This window comes from Nerophis lumbriciformis, linkage group LG33 (assembly GCF_033978685.3).
Source record: "Nerophis lumbriciformis linkage group LG33, RoL_Nlum_v2.1, whole genome shotgun sequence".
Classification (NCBI taxonomy): domain Eukaryota; kingdom Metazoa; phylum Chordata; class Actinopteri; order Syngnathiformes; family Syngnathidae; genus Nerophis; species Nerophis lumbriciformis.
Window position 1 is genome coordinate 22,032,925 of NC_084580.2, and position 13,113 is coordinate 22,046,037.

General features: G+C 40.9%; 6 protein-coding genes across 10 annotated transcripts in view; 2 read left to right on the plus strand and 4 right to left on the minus strand.

Moving 5' to 3' along the window:
- Window positions 1-8,381, minus strand: part of LOC133575750 (uncharacterized) — a 197,249-nt gene extending 188,868 nt beyond the window's left edge. Inside the window, exon 1 of the mRNA XM_072912183.1 lies at window positions 8,264-8,381. The gene's annotated coding sequence lies outside the window, so the exon portion shown is untranslated. The remainder of the gene's footprint in view (window positions 1-8,263) is intronic.
- Window positions 1-13,113, plus strand: part of LOC133575760 (uncharacterized) — a 551,361-nt gene that overhangs the window by 523,811 nt on the left and 14,437 nt on the right. The window contains exon 1 of one of the 4 annotated variants that reach the window (XM_072912163.1): window positions 10,208-10,344. The exons of the other annotated variants lie outside the window; for them this stretch is intronic. Coding sequence (XP_072768264.1) covers window positions 10,331-10,344 — 14 coding nt within the window. The 5' untranslated portion in view covers window positions 10,208-10,330. Of the gene's footprint in view, window positions 1-10,207; window positions 10,345-13,113 lie in introns of those variants that run through there. 4 annotated transcript variants of the gene reach the window in all.
- Window positions 1-13,113, minus strand: part of LOC133575681 (uncharacterized) — a 515,078-nt gene that overhangs the window by 373,123 nt on the left and 128,842 nt on the right. The gene's annotated exons all lie outside the window — the stretch shown is intronic.
- Window positions 1-13,113, minus strand: part of LOC133575689 (uncharacterized) — a 302,477-nt gene that overhangs the window by 249,771 nt on the left and 39,593 nt on the right. The gene's annotated exons all lie outside the window — the stretch shown is intronic.
- The window catches only part of LOC133575686 (uncharacterized), a 208,620-nt gene that overhangs the window by 92,274 nt on the left and 103,233 nt on the right, over window positions 1-13,113 (plus strand). The window lies entirely within an intron of this gene.
- LOC133575745 (uncharacterized) lies at window positions 2,459-10,189 on the minus strand. The gene is made up of 2 exons (XM_061928559.2): window positions 9,760-10,189; window positions 2,459-5,061 (listed from the first exon to the last, which is right to left on the minus strand). The coding sequence occupies exons 1-2, from the start codon at window positions 9,881-9,883 to the stop codon at window positions 3,920-3,922; spliced, it is 1,266 nt and encodes a 421-aa protein (XP_061784543.1). The 5' UTR covers window positions 9,884-10,189; the 3' UTR covers window positions 2,459-3,919.

Genomic DNA, 13,113 nt, shown 5'->3' on the forward strand with positions numbered 1-13,113 from the left:
GGTATCAAGCCTTTTTTTTTTTTGGGATAATCTTATTAAGACATATATATATATATATATATATATATATATATATATATAAGAAATTACATCACATGGACAAAGATAAGACCTTCTGGAGGAAAGTTCTGTGGTCAGATGAAACAAAAATTTAGCTGTTTGGCCACAATACCGAGCAATATTTTGGAGGAGAAAAGAGGAGGCCTTTAATCCTAGGAACGCCAAGCATGGTGGTGGTAGTATTATGCTCTGGGCCTGTTTTGCTGCCAATGAAACTGGTGCCTATCAGAGTAGATGGGACAATGAAAAAGGAGGATTACCTCCAAATTCTTCAGGACAACCTAAAATCATCAGCCCGGAGGTTGGGTCTTGGGTGCAGTTGGGTGTTCCAACAGGACAATGACCCCGAACACACGTCAAAAGTGGTAAAGGAATGGCTAAATCAGGCTAGAATTAATGAATTTTAGAATGGCCTTCCCAAAGCCCTGACTTATACGTGTGGGCAATGCTGAAGAAACAAGTCCATGTCAGAAAACCAACACATTTAGCTGAACTGCACCAATTTTGTCAAGAAGAGTGGTCAAAAATTCAAGCAGAAGCTTGTGGATGGCTACCAAAAGCGCCTTATTGCAGGTCATCTTGCCAAGGGACATGTAAGCAAATATTAACATTGCTGTATGTATACTTTTGACCCAGCACATTTGCTCACATTTTCAGTAGACCCATAATAAATTCATAAAAGAAGCAAACTTCATGAATGTTTTTTGTGACCAACAAGTATGTGCTCCAATCACTCTATCACAAAAATATAAGAGTTGTAGAAATGATTGGAAACTCAAGACAGCCATGACATTATGTTCTTTACAAGTGTATGTCAACTTTTGACCACAACTGTATATAATCATGATTCACTTTTATACTTATAACTAGGGATGATGTTTGATAAGAAATTATCGGGTTTGAGCCCATTATCGAACCGATTCCTTATCGATTCTCTTATCGAATCCAGATAGGTTGTTGTATATGGAAAAAAAAACACAGTATTTGGTTTAACAAAAGCTCACTTTTATTACATAAGAAAAAAATAAAATAAATAAATATTGACTGTCACCCCCCTAACAAAAATAAAATAAATAAATATTGACTGTTGTTACCCAAAGTATATTGACTGGGATTTTTCAGAAAAACAAATATATACAGTAACACAAAAACAACCTGTCTCTGTGATCACTATACGTGTATAAATAATAATATAGTGTTAAATAAAATCAGTCCTTTGGGCACAGAACTGAAAATACAAACCCCGTTTCCATATGAGTTGGGAAATTAAGTTAGATGTAAATATAAACGGAATACAATGATTTGCAAATCTTTTTCAACCCATATTCAGTTGAATGCACTACAAAGACAACATATTTGATGTTCAAACTCATAAACTTTTTTTTTTTTTCCTAACTTAGAATTTCATGGCTGCAACATGTGCAAAAGTAGTTGGGAAAGGGCATGTTCACCACTGTGTTACATGGCCTTTCCTTTTAACAACACTCAGTAAACGTTTGGGAACTGAGGAGACACATTTTTGAAGCTTCTCAGGTGGAATTCTTTCCCATTCTTGCTTGATGTACAGCTTAAGTTGTTCAACAGTCCGGGGGTCTCCGTTGTGCTATTTTAGGCTTCATAATGCGCCACACATTTTCAATGGGAGACAGGTCTGGACTACAGGCAGGCCAGTCTATCTTTTACTATGAAGCCACGTTGATGTAACACGTGGCTTGGCAATGTCTTGCTGAAATAAGCAGGGGCGTCCATGGTAACGTTGCTTGGATGGCAACATATGTTGCTCCAAAACCTGTATGTATATAAATAATAAAACGCACAAAAAACTGCTCCTCGGATGAAAAAACTGACAAAACTGCCTGTAACTACCACTGGGAAGGTCGGAGAGACATGAAACAAAAACCTCTATGTAGGTCTCACTTAGACCTACATTTCATAAATTGACAACCCCCAGCAAAAATCAACAGGAAGTTTGCTATTCCCCCTTCAAAACAATTTTTTTGTAAAAACCGGTCACCTTCCTTCAAAAACTATCTCCTCTGAGCGCGTTTGTCGTTTCGGCTTCAAACTAACATAGGAGTGAGATTAAACCCTTGTGTATAAAATAACAGAACAGCGTTTTAATACCTGCTCCGGTTTTGATTTTATGACCCTTCAAAGACCCGCTGCGCTGATGCTGCCGCGCTGCTGTTTTTTTAAGATGGCTGCTTAAAAGCAGGAAGCACCAGCGTGCCCACACAATGCAGACAAGGTAGGTACACTAGACAAAAGTATTGGGACACTTATGACTACCACCGGACAAAAGTATTGGGACACTTAGGCCGAAAACTGGACTAAAGTATTGGGACACTTAGGCCGAAAACTGGACAAAAGTATTGGGACACTTGGGACTACAACTTGACAAAAGTATTGGGACACTTAGGACTACAACTTGCCAAAAGTATTGGGACACTTGGGACTAAAACTGGACAAAAGTATTGGGACACTTAGGACTAGCACCTGCCAAATACGCGGGCCCGACCAACGCTGCTTGCAGCTTTAATTTTAATTGAATTGTTTTACTTCACCTCTGTTTTGTACAGCGCTTTGTGATTTTATCTGTGAAAAGCGCTTTATAATTTTTTTTTTTTTACTTATTCTAGATTTCAAATAAATATTTAAATGACCTTCACTTTCCATGGACAGTTATTTGTTAAACAGGAAAACATACTAAACGCTCTCCCATTTGCGTAGTAATTATTGAGGTGTGAGAAACAGGGTAAAGATTTTGAGGATCAGTGTGTGAGTGGGTCTGTTTGCAGGGTTAAAGGGAGGTGCTGGTCACGTGTGGCTGTGTTATATCTTTACAGAAAGTATCCATTGGATGTGCATTCACCTGCGCAAGTGAGGAAATAGGAGGACAACATTTGGATTGCTGTATGTAACTTTGTTTGACCACTTTATTAAACACTTAGTTATACGCCACATTGTCTTTACTGCCACATGATTGTGGGAAAACTAGTGAGCATCGTGGATGATGCCAGTCACTCTGTGTATACCGTTATCAGTAGCCAGAGGAGCCTGTTCAGTGCAAGACTGCTAGGATGACAGGCGATGCAAAACAATAATATACACCCCCATTATTTATTATTTACTTTTGAAATTATATCTCCATTCTGTGCACTGCTGCTGGAATTGTCATTTTCCTGAGGGAACTCTCCTGAAGGAATCAATAAAGTACTATCTATCTATCTATTGTCGGAGGCAGATATTTACATATATCCAAATTTAAGTTGTACTTCGTCCGTTTCTTTGTCATATTTGAAAACAGCTCGTCTTTTCCACTTCTTCTCTTGATGCTCTGTCAGCAAGCAAACTCTGTGTGTTAACCTTGAGTTCTTAGGAATGTATTATGGCTAGGGAGACGTTGTGCTTTTGTTATGGCTAGGGAGGTGGAAGGGAAGAGAGGTTTTTGGCGTTGGGAAGGGAGACCATTTTGGGTGTGCGGGATAGAAGGTTCTAGGGTTAGGGTCTCAATCTAAAATGTATATTGTCAAAGCTTTGAGAATATATACAACAAAATACCTATTCTGTCTCTGGTGGTTTTTCAACTCAGCTTTAAGTGTCGGAAAGAACTTGAGAGCGAATTGTGACTTGAATTCCCTGGGAGGAACAACTGGTCCAAAACGCAACACTATCTACATATTTACCAAGGAGCCAGTGTTTCTAATACACAAAACAGTCTAAATCCCGGCATCTTTGTACATACAAGCTTCAAAAATCCACTTTCACCTTTCAGCGACCCAAAGGAAAAGTTGGTCACAAAAGCGGTCGTTAACAGATGGATCAACCACCTTCATCACAAACATCATCAGGAGTCCATTCAGAGAGGACTTCCAAAAGTCTTTGTTTTGGTGTGTATTCTCATGTGCGCTTGCATATTACTTTTGTCCGAGAATCTTTTACCGCACAATACACAACCGAAGGGTTTTTCTCCCGTGTGTGTTCTCAAGTGTTTACGCATATTACGTTTGTCAGAGAACGTTTTACCACACACCGAACAACAAAAAGGTTTTTCTCCTGTGTGCATTTGCATGTGCGATTGCATGTATCTTTTGTTGGAGAATCTTTTCCCGCAAACTGAACAATTGAAAGGTTTTTCTCCCGAGTGCGTTTTCATGTGTTGAGTCAAATTGGAGTTTTTGGAAAACCTCTTGCCGCAGTTTGAGCAAATGAAAGGTTTTTCTCCCGTGTGTGTTCTCATGTGTGTCAGCATCCTTCTGCTTTGAGAAAACCGTTTGCCGCAGTTTGAGCAAATGAAAGGTTTTTCTCCTGTGTGCGTCCGCATGTGTTCAGTCAAATGACAGTTTCGAACAAAGTCTTTTGCGCAAACTGAACAACTGAAAGGTCTTTCTCCCGTGTGCGTTCTCAAATGTCTTTGCATTTTACTTGTGTTGGGAAAGTGTTTGCCGCAAACTGAACAAGGAAAAGTTTTTTTTCCTGTGTGCGTTCCCATGTGTGCTTGCATTTTACTTCGGTCGGGAAATCTTTTATCACAAAATGAACAACCAAAGGGTTTTACTCCTGTGTGTGTTTGTATGTGTGATTTCTTATTTACATTAACGTGTGACGTTGTGTCCTCACTATCTGATAGTGGAGCTAAGAGCTTGTCTGCTTGTGATCCTCCACAGTGGTCTCCATCAGCTTCTGTTGTCATGTGTTGTGTTGAGCTGCTGCTTGGACGTTCCACAGCTCTCTTCTCCTCACTTGGACTGTGTTGAAGCTGTGAGGACTTTGTCTGCTGGTCCTCGTGGTCTTCAGTCGTCACAGAGACAACAGTCAGTGGAAACTTGGTGAGATCATCCTCCTCCTGCCCTAGAAGACACTCTCCCTCCCGAGTGATCCGACATTCCTCCTCTTCCTCTTTAATGTGGGGGAGCTGTGAATCCTCCTGCTTCAAAGTGGAGCTCCCCTCCGGTGACTGAGGGGAAGGGTTTTCTTGGCGACCAAGCAGCTGCTTGACATCTACAGAATAAATAATGTTTTTTTTAATTAAAATAATTTAAAATGAAATGAAACACAATCAATAAAAAAATCACTGCTAAACTATGAAAATTAAATTCATATTTACTAGGAAAGGACTCATTTGTGGACACCATCAAGTATAGAGATATAATTTAAAATAAATGAAAGACTACATGTTAGGGCTGGGATATTAATAAAAAAAAAAATCAAAACCACATTTCGACCTTTTAACGGAAGGAAAACTGCCTTGTTGATCATTTAGGTTTTCTATTTATTTAAACTTAATTTTTAATTAAGTTTTTCCCATCTTTTAATTCTCTCTCTGTTAATACCTCATTCCCTTAAAGGCCTACTGAAATGCGATTTTCTTATTTAAACGGGGATAGCAGGTCCATTCTATGTGTCATACTTGATTATTTCGCGATATTGCCATATTTTTGCTGAAAGGATTTAGTAGAGAACATCGACGATAAAGTTCGCAACTTTTGGTCGCTGATAAAAAAGCCTTGCCTGTACCGGAAGTAGCAGACGAGTAGCGTGACGTCACAGGTTGTGGAGCTCCTCACATCTGCACATTGTTTACAATCATGGCCACCAGCAGCGAGAGCGATTCGGACCGAGAAAGCGACGATTAATTTGAGCGAGGATGAAAGATTCGTGGATGAGGAAAGTGAGAGTGAAGGACTAGAGGGCAGTGGGAGCGATTCAGATAGGGAAGATGCTGTGAGAGGCGGGTGGGACCTGATATTCAGCTGGGAATGACTAAAACAGTAAATAAACACAAGACATATATATACTCTATTAGCCACAACACAACCAGGCTTGTATTTAATATGCCACAAATGAATCCCGCATAACAAACACCTCCCCCCTCCCGTCCATATAACCCGCCAATACAACTCAAACACCTGCACAACACACTCAATCCCACAGCCCAAAGTACCGTTCACCTCCCCAAAGTTCATACAGCACATATATTTCCCCAAAGTCCCCAAAGTTATGTACGTGACATGCACATAGCGGCACGCACGTACGGGCAAGCGATCAAATGTTTGGAAGCCGCAGCTGCATGCGTACTCACGGTACCGCGTCTGCGCATCCAACTCAAAGTCCTCCTGGTAAGAGTCTCTGTTGTCCCAGTTCTCCACAGGCCAATGGTAAAGCTTGACTGTCATCTTCCGGTAATGTAAACAATGAAACACAGGCTGTGTTTGTGTTGCTGCAGCCGGCCGCAATACACCGCTTCCCACCTACAGCTTTCTTCTTTGCTGTCTCCATTGTTCATTGAACAAATTGCAAAAGATTCACCAACACAGATGTCCAGAATACTGTGGAATTTGCAATGAAAACAGACGACCTAATAGCTGGCCACCATGCTGTCCCAAAATGTCCTCCACAATCTGTGACGTCACGCGCTGACGTCATCATATCGAGACGTTTTCAGCAGGATATTTCGCGCGAAATTTAAAATTGTACTTTAGTAAGCTAACCCGGCCGTATTGGCATGTGTTGCAATGTTAAGATTTCATCATTGATATATAAACTATCAGACTGCGTGGTCGGTAGTAGTGGCTTTCAGTAGGCCTTTAAGTACATAACTCCACATGTGTTCATTCATAGTTTTGATGCCTTCAGTGACAATCTACAATGTAAATAGTCATGAAAATAAAGATAACACATTGAATGAGAAGGTGTGTCCAAACTTTTGGCCTTTACTGTATGTTTTTTATGATTTCACCATTAACCCTTTAAAATATGCTGACAAGAGCGCTGCTGAAGGTAAAGAAACAGTAGCCATACTGAATGTTTGCCTTCATTTGACCACATGAGGTAAGGAAAATTACATTGTTGATGATTAAAGGCCTACTGAAAGCCACTACTACCGACCACGCAGTCTGATAGTTTATATATCAATGATGAAATCTTAACATTGCAACACATGCCAATACGGCCGGGTTAGCTTACTAAAGTGCAATTTTAAATTTCGCGCGAAATATCCTGCTGAAAACGTCTTGGTAAGATGACGTCAGCGCGTGACGTCATGGATTGTAGAGGACATTTTGGGACAGCATGGTGGCCAGCTATTAAGTCGTCTGTTTTCATTGCAAATTCCACAGTATTCTGGACATCTGTGTTGGTGAATCTTTTGCAATTTGTTCAATGAACAATGGAGACAGCAAAGAAGAAAGCTGTAGGTGGGAAGCGGTGTATTGCGGCCGGCTGCAGCAACACAAACACAGCCGGTGTTTCATTGTTTACATTCCCGGAAGATGACAGTCAAGCTTTACCATTGGCCTGTGGAGAACTGGGACAACAGAGACTCTTACCAGGAGGACTTTGAGTTGGATGCGCAGACGCGGTACCGTGAGTACGCTTCCAAACATTTGATCGCTTGCCCGTACGTGCGTGCCGCTATGTGCATGTCACGTACGTAACTTTGGGGACTTTGGGGAAATATATGTGCTGTATGAACTTTGGGGAGGTGAACGGCACTTTGGGCTGTGGGATTGAGTGTGTTGTGCAGGTGTTTTGAGTTGTATTGGCGGGTTATATGAACGGGAGGGGGGATGTGTTTGTTATGCGGGATTAATTTGTGGCATATTAAATATAAGTGGTTGTGTTGTGGCTAATAGAGTCTTGTGTTTATTTACTGTTTTAGTCATTCCCAGCTGAATATCAGGTCCCACCCGCCTCTCACAGCATCTTCCCTATCTGAATCGCTCCCACTGCCCTCTAGTCCTTCACTCTCACTTTCCTCATCCACAAATCTTTCATCCTCGCTCAAATTAATGGGGAAATCGTCGCTTTCTCGGTCCGAATCGCTCTCGCTGCTGGTGGCCATGATTGTAAACAATGTGCAGATGTGAGGAGCTCCACAACCTGTGACGTCACGCTACTCGTCTGCTACTTCCGGTACAGGCAAGGCTTTTTTATCAGCGACCAAAAGTTGCAAACTTTATCGTCGATGTTCTCTACTAAATCCTTTTAGCAAAAATATGGCAATATCGTGAAATGATCAAGTATGACACATAGAATGGACCTGCTATCCCCGTTTGAATAAGAAAATCGCATTTCAGTAGGCCTTTAATAAAGCACATTTTTTAAATGGTCATTTTAAAAAGCAAGTATACCTCCACCCTGGGAGAGAATGTTAAGTGTGTTACAAACGTCGTATTAGATGATATGTGAATGTTGTGCTTACTTGGACTGTGATGAAGCTGTGAGGACTCAGGTGGTTTGTCTTCATGCTCTTCAGTCTTCACAGAGACAACAGTCAGTGGAAACTTGGTGAGATCATCTTCCTCCTGAGTGGTCCACACTTCCTCTTTAATGTGTGGGGGCTGCTTGACATCTGTCGGTTAAAAAAAAAAGAAGGAAAATATGAATATTTTTTGACTGACACTGTTAACACAAAGAGATTATTTGTCTCCGTGTTAAAAGTGTGGAACTGAACAACCAAGAAAAGCACAGGAAATAGTTAATTTTGTCCCAGCCACTAAATTTACCGTATTTTCCGCACCATAAAGCGCACCTAAAAACCTCCAATTTCCTCAAAAGCTGACAGTGCGCCTTATAATCCGGTGCGCCTTATAGTGCAGAAAATACGGTACTTCAAAAGCAGAAGAGTGACTAAAAATAAGGCTTGGAATTTTGAGGAGGGGGCAATTTGAAAAGCGTTTGGAAAGATGAGCCGGAACATTCCTAAAAGTCATATCAGAACTGTCCAAAGGTGCCATGTAGCTTAGTAAGAAGTAAGTAACCATTTTTCTGTATACATGTTGGCCTAATGCACCTAAACCTTAGCCTGAATCAGAACCTTGTAATGACATAGTTCTATCCAAAATTGAAATATCATTAAAATAACTCTTCATCCCAAAACTACTTAAAACATTCATATTATGAAACTGTGGACGTCGTGTCCTCCGGACCAAAGAGGAAAAGAACCATCCGGATTGTTATAGGTGCAAAGTTGAAAAGCCAGCATCTGTGATGGTATGGGGGTGTATTAGTGCCCAAGACATGGGTAATTTACACATCTGTGAAGGCACCATTAATGCTGAAAGGTACATACAGGTTTTTGCATATTGTAGCGTCCCGGAAAAGTTAGTGCTGCAAGGGTTTCTGGGTATTTGTTCGGTTGTGTTTATGTTGTGTTACGGTGCGGATGTTCTCCCGAAATGTGTTTGTCATTCTTGTTTGGTGTGGGTTCACAGTGTGGCGCATATTTGTAACAGTGTTAAAGTGGTTTATGCGGCCACCCTCAGTGTGACCTGTATGGATGTTGAACAAGTATGCTTTGCATTCACTTATGTGTGTGTAGAAGCCGCATATATCATGTGAAAGGGGCCGGTACGCTGTTTGTATGGAGGAAAAGCAGACGTGACGACAGGTTGTAGAGGACGCTAAAGGCAGTGCCTTTAAGGCACGCCCCCAATATTGTTGTCCGGGTGGAAATCGGGAGAAATTCGGGAGAATGGTTGAGATGGGCACTGAAAATTGGGAGGGTTGGCAAGTATGAGTATTAGCGGTGAATGCCAGCTCTAATGTTAATTTGATATTGCCTCAAGGGCCAAATGAAATTACACGGCGGGCCAAATTTGAGTTTGACACCCATGAACTAACCCAACACTGTTTAGGAATTATGTTAATATTCAAAATTTAAATTGGTGAAGATGTGAGAGTAAGAAGTCAACAAACCTGTTCTGTGTAACACAACTTGATGTTTCTTGAAAACAGCGTCCAGTAGTTGATGTTGTCGCTCCTTCTCCTCTTTTGTTGGACAAAGTTCCTCCTCGTATTCTGCTATAGTGCTGTCGCACATTTTCACACAATCACAAACAAGCGTGACTGAATGGATTACATATCCGCCTCTCAGCCCCAGTGACTTGAGTTCAATTCCCTGAATGATAAAAACGAATTCCCGCGACTTTGTTAGCAGCTAACAAGCTAGGCTAACTAGCGAAACACGAACAGCGTCCACGTGGGCTCAGACTAATGTATACGCATACTAACAATTATTAACGACGTTCAACCCGTTAAGACACACATATATGTGAACATGTACTAGTTAAGAACGATAATAACCATAATATCCGTCAAACGCCATCTTGTTTTGGCGTCTTCGTGGAACGAGTGTTCGCCAACTTGTGTTTCCCTGGGACATTAATGATTGGTGCACACTCGCGTTGCCGAGCCACATAACAGAAAGTCACATTTAAGATTTGCCGGTGTAACAATTGGAAGAAAACCTTTGACTCCTCTAAAGTGCATGTGGCTAATGAGGTAATGTAAGTGATATATTTTTTAAACATTATTTATTTTATTTACGTGAGATGTTGTTCGAAGCTAACGTGCTAGCGTTAGCCGGCTAGCAGGCCTGTGTGTTCTCTAGGAGAATGTGAATTATATTTATATAGCGCTTTTCTCTAGCGACTCAAAGCGCTTTACATTGTGAAACCCAATATCTAAGTTACATTTTTTAAAGCAGTGTGGGTGGCACTGGGAGCAGGTGGGTAAAGTGTCTTGCCCAAGGACACAACGGCAGTGACTAGGATGGCGGAAGCGGGGATCGAACCGGGAACCCTCAAGTTGCTGGCACGGCCACTTTACCTACCGAGCTATACCGCCCGAATGTGTCAATACTTTAAAACTGTGTTTTCTACTTTGTACATTGCTGAATATTAGAGATGTCCAATAATGGCTTCTTTTTTTTTTGCCGATATCCGATATAGTCCAACTCTTAATTACCGATATCGATATATACAGTCGTGGAATTAACACATTATTATGTCCAATTTTGTTGTGAGAGTCCAGTCCATAGTGGATCTAAGATAATAGTGAGAGTCCACTCCATAGTGGATCTAACATAATAGTGAGAGTCCAGTCCATAGTGGATCTAACATAAGTGAGAGTCCAGTCCATAGTGGTCTAACATAATAGTGAGAGTCCACTCCATAGTGGATCTAACATAATAGTGAAAGTCCAGTCCATAGTGGGTCTAACATAATAGTGAGAGTCCAGTCCATAGTGGATCTAACACAATAGTGAGAGTCCAGTCCATAGTGGATCTAACATAAGTGAGAGTCCAGTCCATAGTGGATCTAACATAATAGTGAAAGTCCAGTCCATAGTGGATCTAACATAATAGTGAGAGTCCAGTTCATAGTGGATCTAAAATAATAGTGAGAGTCCACTCCATAGTGGATCTAACATAATAGTGAGAGTCCAGTCCATAGTGGATCTAACATAATAGTGAGAGTCCAGTCCATAGTGGATCTAACATAATAGTGAGAGTCCAGTCCATAGTGGATCTAGCATAATAGTGAGAGTCCAGTCCATAGTGGATCTAACATAATAGTGAGAGTCCAGTCCATAGTGGATCTAACATAATAGTGGGAGTCCAGTCCATAGTGGATCTAACATAATAGTGAAAGTCCAGTCCATAGTGGATCTAACATAATAGTGAGAGTCCAGTCCATAGTGGATCTAGCATAATAGTGAAAGTCCAGTCCATAGTGGGTCTAACATAATAGTGAGAGTCCAGTCCATAGTGGATCTAACATAATAGTGAGAGTCCAGTCCATAGTGGATCTAACATAATAGTGAGAGTCCAGTCCATAGTGGATCTAACATAATAGTGAGAGTCCACTCCATAGTGGATCTAACATAATAGTGAAAGTCCAGTCCATAGTGGATCTAACATAATAGTGAGAGTCCAGTCCATAGTGGATCTAACATAATAGTGAGAGTCCACTCCATAGTGGATCTAACATAATAGTGAAAGTCCAGTCCATAGTGGGTCTAACATAATAGCGAGAGTCCAGTCCATAGTGGATCTAACATAATAGTGAGATTCCAGTCCATAGTGGATCTAACATAATAGTGAGAGTCCAGTCCATAGTGGATCTAACATAATAGTGAGAGTCCAGTCCATAGTGGATCTAACATAATAGTGAGAGTCCACTCCATAGTGGATCTAACATAATAGTGAAAGTCCAGTCCATAGTGGGTCTAACATAATAGTGAGAGTCCAGTCCATAGTGGATCTAACATAATAGTGAGAGTCCAGTCCATAGTGGATCTAACATAATAATGAGAGTCCAGTTCATAGTGGATCTAACATAATAGTGAGATTCCAGTCCATAGTGGATCTAACATAATAGTGAGAGTCCAGTCCATAGTGGATCTAACATAATAGTGAGAGTCCAGTCCATAGTGGATCTAACATAATAGTGAGAGTCCAGTCCATAGTGGATCTAACATAATAGTGAGAGTCCACTCCATAGTGGATCTAACATAATAGTGAAAGTCCAGTCCATAGTGGGTCTAACATAATAGTGAGAGTCCAGTCCATAGTGGATCTAACATAATAGTGAGATTCCAGTCCATAGTGGATCTAACATAATAGTGAGAGTCCAGTCCATAGTGGGTCTAACATAATAGTGAGAGTCCAGTCCATAGTGGATCTAACATAATAGTGAGAGTCCAGTCCATAGTGGATCTAACATAATAGTGAGAGTCCAGTCCAAAGTGGATCTAACATAATAGTGAGAGTCCAGTCCATAGTGGATCTAACATAATAGTGAGAGTCCAGTCCATAGTGGATCTAACATAATAGTGAGAGTCCAGTCCATAGTGGATCTAACATAATAGTGAGAGTCCAGTCCATAGTGGATCTAACATAATAGTGAGAGTCCAGTCCATAGTGGATCTAACACAATAGTGAGAGTCCAGTCCATAGTGGATCTAACATAAGTGAGAGTCCAGTCCATAGTGGATCTAACATAATAGTGAAAGTCCAGTCCATAGTGGATCTAACATAATAGTGAGAGTCCAGTCCATAGTGGGTCTAACATAATAGTGAGAGTCCAGTCCATAGTGGATCTAACATAATAGTGAGAGTCCAGTCCATAGTGGATCCAACATAATAGTGAGAGTCCAGTCCATAGTGGATCTAACATAATAGTGAGAGTCCAGTCCATAGTGGATCTAACATAATAGTGAGAGTCCAGTCCATAGTGCATCTAACATAATAGTGAGAGTCCAGTCCAT

What these genes read in the sequence shown, in the direction of transcription:
- LOC133575745 (XM_061928559.2), bottom strand. Translation starts at nt 9,883, where the DNA reads ATGTGCGACAGCACTATAGCAGAATACGAGGAGGAACTTTGTCCAACA. An exon ending in AGTTGTGTTACACAGAACAG is followed by an intron (nt 5,062 to 9,759) that starts GTTTGTTGACTT and finishes TTTATTCTGTAG; the next exon opens with ATGTCAAGCAGCTGCTTGGT.